The 12,647-nt window shown below is 31.3% G+C and overlaps 1 protein-coding gene across 4 annotated transcripts; it reads right to left on the bottom strand.

Annotated features, from left to right (window-relative positions):
• Positions 1–3,131: 3,131 nt before the first annotated feature.
• On the bottom strand, positions 3,132–7,403 carry LOC123199438 (agamous-like MADS-box protein AGL80). Of its 4 annotated transcripts, none has more exons than XM_044614463.1 (3): positions 7,282–7,403; positions 5,543–7,176; positions 3,132–5,453 (listed from the first exon to the last, which is right to left on the bottom strand). In XM_044614463.1, the coding sequence occupies exon 3, from the start codon at positions 4,032–4,034 to the stop codon at positions 3,333–3,335; it is 702 nt and encodes a 233-aa protein (XP_044470398.1). In that variant the 5' UTR covers positions 4,035–5,453; positions 5,543–7,176; positions 7,282–7,403; the 3' UTR covers positions 3,132–3,332. The 4 variants fall into 4 exon arrangements, with proteins under 4 accessions (XP_044470398.1, XP_044470404.1, XP_044470390.1 ...); XM_044614469.1 differs by having other exon boundaries at positions 3,132–5,218; positions 5,382–5,453; positions 5,543–7,386; XM_044614455.1 differs by having other exon boundaries at positions 5,543–5,736; positions 7,080–7,386.
• Positions 7,404–12,647: the final 5,244 nt, after the last annotated feature.

Genomic DNA, 12,647 nt, shown 5'->3' with positions numbered 1-12,647 from the left:
CAAAGAATGATCCATGGTTGGCACCGCAGTATATTTCCAAGTATAAGCTGCAATGGTATAGTTGAATGAATTTGAGCCAGTGTTATTGCAAGCATATAGTTTTTTGATCCACGGTTTGGTTGCAGTATGTTTCCAAGTAAAAGCAGCAATGGTTTTGATATTTTATAGCTGTTGAGAGAGTTCATTGTTCCTCGAAACTCATGAGATTCTAGTTAAAAGCATAGCAAGTGCTTCTTGTACATTAAGAGAGATTGTTCTTCTTCCTTAACAAATATTATTTGTACTTGGTGCATATTTTGATATTCTCAACCTTTTCAGCCTTCTGTCTCTAAATTAATTAGCGTAGTTGCTACTTCAAATGATGAAAATCTGGTGTCCCTCTAGATGTTTTAAAAACGCAATTGGTTGAAATGGAATTTGAAGTGTTTTCAGGAACAGAAATGAAAATATGTTATGCATTAAAATTGTCCCAGGCAGATGCTCCCAGGAGGCAATGCCTATTGAAAAGGGATGGTGAGGGTTGTTTCAAAACGCCTGACTATGAATTATCCTTCATGTTCAAATCACATAATTGAGATATGAATTTGACATCAAGTTGCAGTTAGGTTACATCAGAATTATATTTACTGGACTTCCATCGATTGGTCATCCACTCAGGAATCGTATAATAATTGTCACTATTCTCTGCATCTTACTCTCTAATATTTACTTAAGTTCTGTTGCAGTAGCTTAGTAATATCAAGAATGCAGAAGGTCTGATTTTTCTGACACCCCATATGATAAGTTTTAGTCTGTTTTCCGGATTCTAGATTCGAACATTTTGTTTTTCTTTCTATGGATGGTTGAAGCTCTTTTAAACATCCATTTTAAAAAAGATATTACAAAAGTGAAAGTTATGCCAGGCTAGAAGTAAGTATTGTCATGGGGAAGTTGTTCACCTTTATGTATAGCTGGATTAAAGGATGACCATCTATGTTTATGCTTTTCTGAAAATCACTTTTCAGCTTCTATTTAGAAGAGCTCTATTTTGTGATGCCTTCATTATTCTACAGATGATTTTGAGCCCTCCAAAGTTTTTTCTTTTCTACTCCACTATAAGGGTTCTATAGCTATAAGCACTTTCCTTTTTTCCCTCTATCTAGCCAGTCTTTACTTCCTACATAAATATATGATTTTTTCTGCTTTTAGATTAATCTTTTTTAAGAGAATTCTTTACAATATTTTCAATAATATTTAACAAGGTTCAGATATTTTGCTTCTGTGCATATAAATTAAAATGTCCCATCACAAACTCCATTTTTAAGCAACAAAAGTGCTTAATTTTCTGTAGACAAAGTGTTCTTTTATTAGAAAAAAATTTACCAGATTCTCACAGTTAGATGAGCACTAGGAAAATATCTATGGACAACTATAACTTCTAAAAATCAATGGCTCTTAATTAAATTAATTGTAATATTTAATACTCTTCATTAGTACACTACTTCAAAACTACATGCGCAGGCAACTCTTTGCATCCGTCACCCATGTAGCAGTTGCAAGTTGCAAGTTTCAACACACTTTTTATAGTGGAAAACACAATGGTTTTGCCAGAATCATGTTAACATTTTTGATAGATTGCGCAAGCAAGTGCATGTATGTTTCTGTGTTAATTACTACTCTTGTCACACTCAATTACAGAAGTGGAAAATTCGCAATTTATGAAAGTGAACTTGGAAAAATTATGAATTTTGCAACTTGCAAAATTGATGCAAAGTTAATAGATTCTCTGGTAGGAAAATTCTGATTCAATTTGCCTGCAATATGGAACCTCCTCCAGTCAAAGATGAACTTTAAAAAACATTTAGAATTTCAATACTCTATGGTAAGTAAGAATTATAGTTATGATAATAATGTATGATGTACTTTGATCACTAGAAATTAATAGTTCTTCAAGTTTAAAGGAAGGTTCTGTCTGAAAAATATTGGGTTGAAGGTCAAGATCAACAGCCACCAGAAGATTTCTATAGTTAAAGTAATGGGGGGAAGGAATCTTGTTGACAGGTACAGTGAAAAATGTTGAAATGTGAATTCAAGCCCACCAAATGAGGCTTATAAACTTTAGAATAGACTTCTGAAAAAATCATCTGCCACATTGGACTCCATTTTCTTAACTTGAATCTGCAGAATCCCAGAATCGATTCCTTTATGGGTTCTATTTCCAGGTAGTTTCTTTGTTACCTTTCCTTGAAAGGCAAGAAACTTGCAGGCCAAAGAAAAGTAAGTATATTTAGAACAAAGCATTCCTGGAAAAAAAATAGCTGCCTCTCATGTTACAGTAAAAAAAGGTTCTCCGAGAAAAGAATGGTGACTAGGATTGCTATTCTATGACTACACATGCATAGCAAGTTTCGGATGCCTCAGAATTTCAATTAATTAAACCGATTTCTTACTAAGGTACCATATAAATCAACATTTATATTAACAGACATATCTTCAAGATTTCCAAGAAAACATCACATGGTTATTCCTATATTTTTTAATTCACAACTTCTGTAAATTCTGTCAAATGAACTTCTTCAATTTGGTGATTCTTCTGCAGCCAGTTGGATCTTTCAGTAAAATGTTAAATATTGCTGTAATCTGTTCTGTAATATTTATTGCAGTTTTTTTACTCATTATGTAACTTATATCCAAACTTAGTAATTCACAGGGGCATTACCTGTCACAATTATTGTGTGACATGTATGCAATGTTACCAATTCAATAATAGACGGCAAATGTAGCACTGTGGTTCTTATCAAAACCTGCATAAACTTTGATTCCATTGTTACATGTTCAATGTGGCAAAACTGTCACTCAGGTTCAATAGGGCATTGAACATGATGATTTAGGATTATTATTGCACTGCAGACAAGTTCCTTTCTATTACACAACACTGAGATCAAGTTATGTGTTTGAACAGTTATCAACAACGTATTTTATCTGACATAGTCTGCACGGCAAAATTGTCAATTGAGTTCCAGAGGGCATTGAACATGATGTTTTGGGATCATTATTGCACTGCATACAAGTTCCCTTCTATTTAAAACAATAAGTTGAAGTTTTGTGTTTGGATTGTCATCAACAAAAATTTTGATCTGATGTAGATTGGATTCAATCAGAAAAACAGCAAATCTTTATCTGTGATTCAACTAACATTATTTTCAATAACAAAATCTGTGTACATAGAAATATTCAAGTTCATAAGCTTCCAGTGGACTAGAAGCAATACGATGAGAACAACAAGATCTAAAAACAAGCAACAAAATAAATCCCTCAAGACAAACTCATGTCAATCAAACAATATTTTTTTCTTAAGGGAAATAGGCATTAGACCAAAGAGAATTGTGGTTGGCATCCCCAAATGGCAAGATTATATCCTCCCCACCAAATCCCATCTGCTCAGGTGGGTTCATCAGGTCAATAAACCACTGCTGCCTCTGGATTGCATCTCCATTCATCTCAAAATCAGCCCTCACTGCCTGCTGAGAGCTCTCACCAACAGTCAAAGGCTTTGGCGCCACAGGCTGAGGTTGCACTGCCATCCTGTTCAAGGTGTCCACCCTGGTATGAATGTCCTTCAAGTGTTGGTCAATCAAGTATCCAATATCATTCAAGTCTAGAATGTTCAAACCATGGAGGCTCCTCCCTGTGAGGCTTTGGAACATGATCTCAGTCATCTCCCTTTCACGGTTATCTTTCCGCTGCTTCTTCAGTTGTTCATTCCCTTTTCCAATCCTTTGCCTGAGAAAGCTATCCTGATTCACCATCTTCTTGCTCTGCTCCATCTCAGGCATCTTCTTGAACTGAGACAAAACTCTTTGGACTCCCATAGGAGATGGCCAGATCTCAGCGTGAGACTCGTAGGGACTATAAATGATAGCACAAGCATCAATACCACAAAGAGTACTAAGTTCACTTACCTTCTTCATCAGACCCTTCTTTCTTTTCTTGAAGGTTGCTTTTCTTGCAGAATCATTGCTGATAAATGCAAGTTTCACCTTCTTTCTAGTCATCACTCCACACCAAACGGAGAAAACAAGATGAAATATAGAAGCTTTGGAATTCTCTCTTGCAATATTTCAATAGTTTATACTAACTATATATAGATGTGAAGGGATACTAAAATAAAAAAATATCTAGATTATGGATTATAGGGGCACCCTTCTAGAATAATTAGAAAAAAAATAGTGGGGTGCCCAAATCCTTATAATTAAAATACCAGATATGATAAAATCTGACTATTGATGTCAAGGTAGTAATATAATTGGGAGGAATTAATTTGGTTGGTCAGTGAGGGTTCATTCTTTAGTTTCTTACAAATGAGACAACTTATTATAGAATGGTTTTTACTGTTTTTGGAGACAATGGAAATTTCTACATTCAATTCTATTAATGGAGACAGAAACAAACTTCCATATAACATATATACAGAAATCTTGTCAATAATGGAGTGTAATGTGTCATGTCCATATACACATGAGAATGATGAAAAGAAGGTTTTCTTATTTCTACAGCAATGTACTATATAATGTCAGGCTTACTTTCCATCTTTATCTAATTTTGTTTAAGACATTTTAGTTCTATCTAGTTTCAGTGTTGCCCATATAGCACTTGATATCATGACTATTTTTGTGCTATTTTTATATTATAAAATATAAAAGATTATCCGAACATTTCGAAAAATTTTCTTATAGAAAGTATTTTAAGATCTAAATGAAATTAATGTAACATTGATAATCATCTTATTGTATTTATTTTTTACGATATGGGGACGTTTGATATAATTTTCCAAAAATGATGACATTTATGATATAAATTTGATCAATGATTTTATTTTTAAAACAATAAATAAAGCAAAAAGAATTCATATTTCTATAAAGGAGATCATCATTTCAAGAGCCTATCTCAATAAAACAAAAGGAAACAAAATTAGTTGATAAATAGTTTCAATATAGATATTTTATCTTTCTTTCAACTAAAATATGGAAATTTATAATATTATAAATTAGCACTGAAAGAAGAAAGTTGATACTGTATAATATATGATGATACTGAATTTTCTAATATAATCTCATACAGACCATGAATTATAGATGAAGTTCAGATTTCAGAGACATCACTTTCATGGAATTATGAGATGAAAGCTGAAGCTTTCTTGTCAAAACCTGCCTCAGTAAGCACAAGAACTAGAAATAGCCTGTGAAAATAAACACAAAATTACACCAAACATATTAAAATATATTATCTTAAAACAGTAAACTAGCGACATAAACTACTTCCATATCCACAAAGTGTTTGTAGAAATAAGCGCCACATCAAAATGAAAATTAAAGATCAATATAGGAGTTCAGGAGTATTACAGCATCAACTCAATCTGATGTCCATCATGTTCAACTTCCATCCCAGAAGGGATTTGATTATCCAGAATATGACTGATGAAAAGAAAAAAACAATATGTAAAGAATGACCATCCATGATAATAATAATAAAATGTGAAAATATTGTTGAAGTAAATTCATACCATGGTGTTGAAGCCAAAACCAATTTTGAGTATACGTTACAGCCTCCAGTATGTCTGGCTGAAGTCTACTATGATGTGGACTTAAAAATCCATTGCCATTACTTAAAGGAGACTGAGATGCGGCTTTGAGGATATGGAATAGCCAACATATCTCTAGCAATCAGAGACGACAGAGGATATGTATACAGGCGTGCCTTCCACCAAGTCAAAATATCGAAGTCCTCAATATCATCTAAAGGATTATCTAAGTAACTATCCAACTCTAACTTCAGTTGCCTCTCATGATTATATTTATCCACCAAAAACAAGGCATATTCTTCCTAAAATTTGCAACATTTACAGTAATGGAATGAACACATCTTTTAAATTAGTCTGCTCCAAATTTAGTCTTCTGTTGAAAATCAGAATAAAAGTTGTGTAACCTTGGTCCTTATGAATCATCTGTATAAATTTTAGATAACATAAACTCAATATACCGCATTTCAAACCTAGGATCTAACATAATAGTCATGGTTATAACTCCATAAACAACTTCCCAGTATGTTTCAAACTTGTCATTGTTTTGGTAGCCCTACATTTTATATCATCATAAGAAAATTTGAGCCACTTATTCATCAACAATATAATACAAAAAATCATTAGTAAAAACAAGTCAGATGTCATATGTTTGGTCTCTGAAAACATGTATATCAAATCATTAAACACTTGCAAAGTTCGCAAATTGCTTTTGCCATCTTCCACTTTGACTTCCTAGGTAAACATTCATATTGTTCATCTCACATTTTTAGTACATAAAAAACATCTTAATATTCAAAAGCAATACTAAGCATCAAATATGCTATACTCCATCTACTTCTACAATCAATCATTAATTTCTTACTATATGCAAAGTTCAAGTGATGTGCAATGTTCTCAAAATTTTCAATCTTGTTTGGTGTTGATCTCAAAATGGTAGTACTGTCCCAACTCTTCTCAACATCTTGCTCATTCACATCCATCCCATCCTTCATTATCAAATCTAATATTTGAGCACAACACTATATATGAAAGAATTTTCCACCCATGACATTCAAATCAACAATAAATTTACAACATTGGCATCATGGCATCTTTGATGGAACAACTATCAATAGTTAAAAAAGACAATTTTCGATATAAACCAAAAGTTGAACAAAGTCATTGCAAACCATTTCAGACTTCAAGACAATACCTCATGATTTGACTTTGTAACGCCCATGAGCGTCAACGAAATGCGCTGTAACAGGCATATATCTACTCTTTTCATTATGATGAGTAACAAAATCCATACTGATAGCAATCATACTCTCATTGTAACCCATAATCTTTATCGTTTTAGTTCTCTCAACACAATACAATTTGAAGATTTCTTTTTTAAGCTAGTCTTTGCTCAAAGGATAAATCAATGGTTAACAATATTTCATCAAATCTCTAAACCCCTATTTCTAAAACAATGTTCTCGTAGATAGGTAAAGTACAAAACTTCCAAATCAACACAAAGCTACAATAGGTAACTAACCAAATGTGTAGAAAACCTGACAGTGGCAGTGGGTTTCGGTGGCGACGGCGGCAGGAGGTTGAGTTTGTTGTCATGCCCTTTTGGAGGCTTCTGAGATCTGAGTTTTCAGAAATCAAAGTTGGGATACATTAGTTTTGTTGTTAATTTCAAAAAATAAGGAAAATCCCCGTACTAGATTTTGAGTTTCATGGCGTTTATGGACCTTTTTTATGTGTAAGGTTTCCATCTTTAAGCGATTTCTTTTTGATACAGTGAGTTAATTCTACTGGAGAAGATGAGGGGCCGCGAGAATCAGAATTTTGAATTCAGGGGCACTTTGTAAATTTAAAAACCTGAGGGCTCAAAAAGAAATTATGTGCCTTTAGTTTGGTAAGTTAAAACCATATAGCCCATATAACCTAGACCAAAGCACTATTCCCACCCAAGGAATAGTGGAATCTCACATTATACCTTTTAATTTTCAAAAATCTAAATACTGACTTATAAAGTAATTTCTATTAAAAATTTTAATTAAAGTTAAGGATAAAATCATTATTTAATTAAAAAAATTTTAAAAGGTAAACTTGTATCACATTTTTCCCTCTCAATTTGAAAATCTTATAATTCTCCTCAAATTTTTCTTTAAAGTTTAAAAAATGATAATTTTTCTTCTATGGTTTTTTTTTTTCTTTTCTTCGACTACAATCTATTATTTCTAACCACCGGTCATCTTCTCTCCCACATTATCTCTCCCTCCCAACCTCTCTCAAACCACTGATCGATAAAAATTGTTTGGATAGCAACTTGTCTAAACAAAAATCGTTTGAATTTTTAGAAAATTTTCATCAATCAGTGATTAGAGAAAGGTCAAGGGGAAGGACGACCAATAGTCAAAGATGGTGGATCCCCGTTAGAGAAAAGAAGAAAAAATATTAGGAGAAAATTGTCATTTTTTGAACTTTAAAAGAGGAAAATGATGATTTTTTAAAACTTGGAGAAGAAAAATGTGATAAACTTTAATTTTTTAAATTTTTGAGTAAATAATAGTTTTACTCTTAACCCCCAAACTATAATTTTTAATAAAAATTATTTTTTGAATAGATATTTAAATTTTTAAAATTAAAAGATACAATTTTAGAGTTTTATTATATCTTGAACGAGAATAAGTCTCTAGGCCTATAATTTAATCGAACATAATTAAAACAAATCATCTATACAACTCAAGCTTAGCACGCCTCGCGAATAAAGTTGGTCATGTGGTCTAACAGGAAAGCCTATAGGTTGATCCAATTGAAAAATTTTTAAATACATTGAAAATTAATTTTTTTTTAAATTAATATTTAGGGAAATTATAAAAAATAGCCAAAATTTAGGGGGTCTAAGAAAAATTGTCTAAAATATTCAGGGTTAAGCAAAAATGCCCAGGTTTTGTGAAATGACGAAACTACCCCCATATATAAATACAGAAAATTTCTTACTTCTTATAGTCATTTCACTGTGCAAATTCAAAGAAAATTCAAAATTTCCCACTTTCCCACGGTCATCCCACGGTCAACCAGATTTCTGCCGATTTTCTTGTTTTCCGACAACCGCAAATGGCAAAGAAGGTTAGTATATCTTCTATAATCTTGTTTGAATCAAGTTATTGCTCATATTATTGAGATTTGATTGAGGTTTTGAGGTTTGAAATTTTAGGGTTTCGATTTGATTCTTGGTTGTTTTCGTTGAATTGATTGAAAGGTTTTGTGTTATACAACGTGTAGATTTGATTTATGAAAAAATTTTGGCCAAAACAACCAAATTTTGGTCGCAAATGGCTGTCGAAGGATTGGTAGTCCGACCGTGGGAACAGTATTTCCCACGGTCAAACGATTTCTCCCACGGTCAGCAGACATTAACCATGGGTTAGGGGGTAAAAAGCTTTGTTAAAATATTGGGGAGCCGGGGAGATTCCTTAGAACACTGCGGATTTTTCTGAAATTTGCCATATAACAGTTGACCTGTTTTAAAAAGGAATTTTCATGAGAGGGTAAATTAAGAATTTTGTTATCTAGGGTTTCTGATCGTGTAGTTTTCGAATTTTATATTCGTTTTTTCTGTTTTAGGGTTTTTCTATATGTAATTTTCAAATTTGAGATTCGATTTTTCAAATTTTGGAGCTTTTGGCATAATTTACGATGTAATAACGTAATTTCAACTGAATATTTTGATTTTTTCATTTATAGGGTATATTGATTCGTGTTTTTGAATTTCAGTTCCGTTTTTTCGAATTTCACCATTTTACGAGATATCGACTCGTATTTTTCAGATTTTAGAAGAATTTTTTTATTATTGCCATTCTAGGGTTTTTCAACTTTTAGAATTTGAATTTCAGTTCCGTTTTTTCGAATTTCATCGTTTTATGATAGATCGACTCGTATTTTTCAGATTTTCGAAGAATTTTTAGATTGTTGTCATTCTAGGGTTTTTCAACTTTTAGAATTCGAATTTCAGTTCTGTTTTTTCGAATTTCAGTTCTGTTTTTTCGAATTTCACCGTTTTACGATATATCGATTCGTATTTTTCAGATTTTTGAAGAATTTTTCGATTGTTGCCATTCTAGGATTTTTCAACTTTTAGAATTCAAATTTCAGTTCCATTTTTTGAAATTTTACCGTTTTACGAGATATCAACTCGTATTTTTCAGATTTCTGAAGAATTTTTTGATTGTTACCATTCTAAGGTTTTTCAACTTTTAGAATTCGAATTTCAGTTTTGTTTTTTGGAATTTTATCGTTTTACAATATATTGACTCATATTTTTCATATTTTCAAAGAATTTTTTGATTGTTGTCATTCTAGGGTATTTCAACTTTTAGAATTCGAATTTCAATTCCGTTTTTTTTAAATTTCACTGTTTTTAAGATATATCAACTCATATTTTCTTATTTTCGATCGATTTTTCGATTGTTAACATTCTATGGTATTTCAACTTATAAAAATCACATTTCATTGAAGTTTTTCCGTATTTCACCGTTTTTGGCTATATCGACTCGTATTTTTTAGATTTCGATCAATTTTTCAATTATTGACATTTTAAGGTATTTCAATATCTAGAATTCGAACAATCTTATTTGTTAACTTTTGTCATTTCCTTTTTGATTATTTCATATTTTTCTTCTTTTTATGTTTTTTCCACGAATACATTTGGTCACAAATTTGTTTTTTTGAATGTCTAACGAATTTTTAAAATTTGTGTAAGATAATTCTAGCAAAAGAAAACGGGTTGACGGCGAGCTGCGAATCCCCGATGAGTCCAGAGACTTTCGGCCAGATGCGATATGTCGTGCACTGATTGAAATTTGAATTCTAAAAGTTGAAAAACCCTAGAATGACAACAATCAAAAAATTCTTCAAAAATAAAAAAAAATACGGGTCGATCTATCATAAAACAGTGAAATTCAAATTCTAAAAGTTGAAAAACCCTAGAATGACAATAATAAAAAAATTCTTCAGAAATCTGAAAAATACGAGTCGATCTATCGTAAAACGGTGAAATTCAAAAAAATGAAATTGAAATTCGAATTCTAAAAGTTGAAAAACCCTAGAATGACAACAATCAAAAAATTCTTCAGAAATCTAAAAAATACGAGTCGATATCTCGTAAAACGAAACTGAAATTCGAATTCTAAAAGTTGAAAAACCCTAGAATGGCAACAATTAAAAAATTCTTCAAAAATTTGAAAAATACGAGTCGATATCTCGTAAAACAGTGAAATTCGAAAAAATGGAATTGAAATTCAAATTCTAAAAGTTGAAAAACCCTAGAATGGAAATAATCAAAAAATTCTTCGAAAATCTGAAAAATACAAGTCGATCTATCGTAAAACGGTGAAACTTAAAAAAACGGAATTCAAATTCAAATTCTAAAAGTTAAAAAACCCTAGAATGACAACAATCGAAAAATTCTTCTGAAATCTGAAAAATACGAGTCGATATCTCGTACAACGATGAAATTCAAAAAAACGGAACTGAAATTCGAATTCTAAAAGTTGAAAAACCCTAGAATAGCAACAATTGAAAAATTCTTCGGAAATTTGAAAAATACGAGTCGATATATCAAAATGCCCTCAAATTTTAATAATATTTCGTTTGATCCCTCAATTATCTATTCCTAAAATTTCATTGAGAAATTTATAATGTTCTTATAATGTTTAATATCGCAATACCCCTTAATTTTAATAAAATTTCATTTAACCCCTTACAATGAGTGAGGAGGTTTATATAAATGAAGGGAAATGTAATTTTGGTATTTTAGAAAAAGTCATGGGCGTTTTTGCTTAGAAATAGTGAATTTGTGCATTTTTGCTTAAAAATAGTGACTTTGGATATTTTTGCTTAGTGGGAGGGTATTTTGGGCATTTTTGATAATTTCCCTAATATTTAATAGACCAATCCATAATCCATGAACACACAAAAGCGTAGCTTGTCATAACATGGGACTTAAGATTTGATGGGCCGACACAGCCCATCAAAGCCCAATATATATATATATATATATATATATATATATATATATATATATATATATATATATATTTTAGGGTTTAGCAAAACATTCATTTTTTGCGGCCTTGACACTCTAGTCTTGCCATTTTTAGTCACCACCCCATTTCTAAATACATATAGTTTTATATATATTTTTTTTATTAGACTAAAATAAACAATGAATCCTAGATAAAATAACAAAATTAAAATCCACAAACAAAAAAGTTTCATGTGAAAGTAAAGATTTAAGATCCCGGAAGTTATAGAATCTACACAAGCTTGCTTGCATAAAAACAGAAAGTTATGGATGTCTGCAACATTCCAATGGCATTCTCAAACTTGGTCTTCATGGCCATTCCTCTACCATCAAAATTACCATGGACATCATTGACACTAAATTCCTCAATCGTAGTAGCAATTTGAGATTCAAGAATAAACAGAAATTAGAGGGTGAAGAATATCCTTTGTTGATGTGAATTTATGTATATCAACCAGAAATCCACAAAGCTAGACCAACTGTAAGAAAAATATGACAATTAGTATTGAAATTACTAGTATAGTTTCATATCCGCTATCTCATATGATGAGTGAATAATTAATTAAAGTAAAAGTATATATTTATAATTATGTTATTTACGATTTTAGAAAAGATAATGACAAAATATTACAATTATTGAATAAGAATTATTCTCTCATCTATCTCTACTCATTTATATTTTTAAGATAAAATGTAAAGTTACGTTTAATTACATTACACTTAGTACAATAAGAGTCAAATTTAATTTTTTATTCCATTTCACATGAAAATAAGATAATTATGTTATGATTCTCATTTGGTAAGAATTTATTGTATTCCTACATTGAGACGTGATCAAGGCAAAATGTAATGTAATAGGTTGCTAATTCTAAGCAAGAAGCTTTCATCCGCATATAAAATTGATTCACGTGTATTGCATATACCTAGTCATTGTATGTATAGTCTATATGAGTCGTGTTGGATTGGATTAGATCATTTCATGGGCCCACAAAAATGAAAGTCTTACATGTTGTGTCAACTCATAAA

The sequence above is a fragment of the Mangifera indica genome, chromosome 2 (genome assembly GCF_011075055.1).
Source record: "Mangifera indica cultivar Alphonso chromosome 2, CATAS_Mindica_2.1, whole genome shotgun sequence".
Lineage (NCBI taxonomy): Eukaryota > Viridiplantae > Streptophyta > Magnoliopsida > Sapindales > Anacardiaceae > Mangifera > Mangifera indica.
Note: the sequence above shows the minus strand (reverse complement) of the source record. Positions and strands in the feature narration are given on the sequence as shown.

What these genes read in the sequence shown, in the direction of transcription:
- LOC123199438 (XM_044614463.1), bottom strand. Translation starts at nt 4,034, where the DNA reads ATGACTAGAAAGAAGGTGAAACTTGCATTTATCAGCAATGATTCTGCA.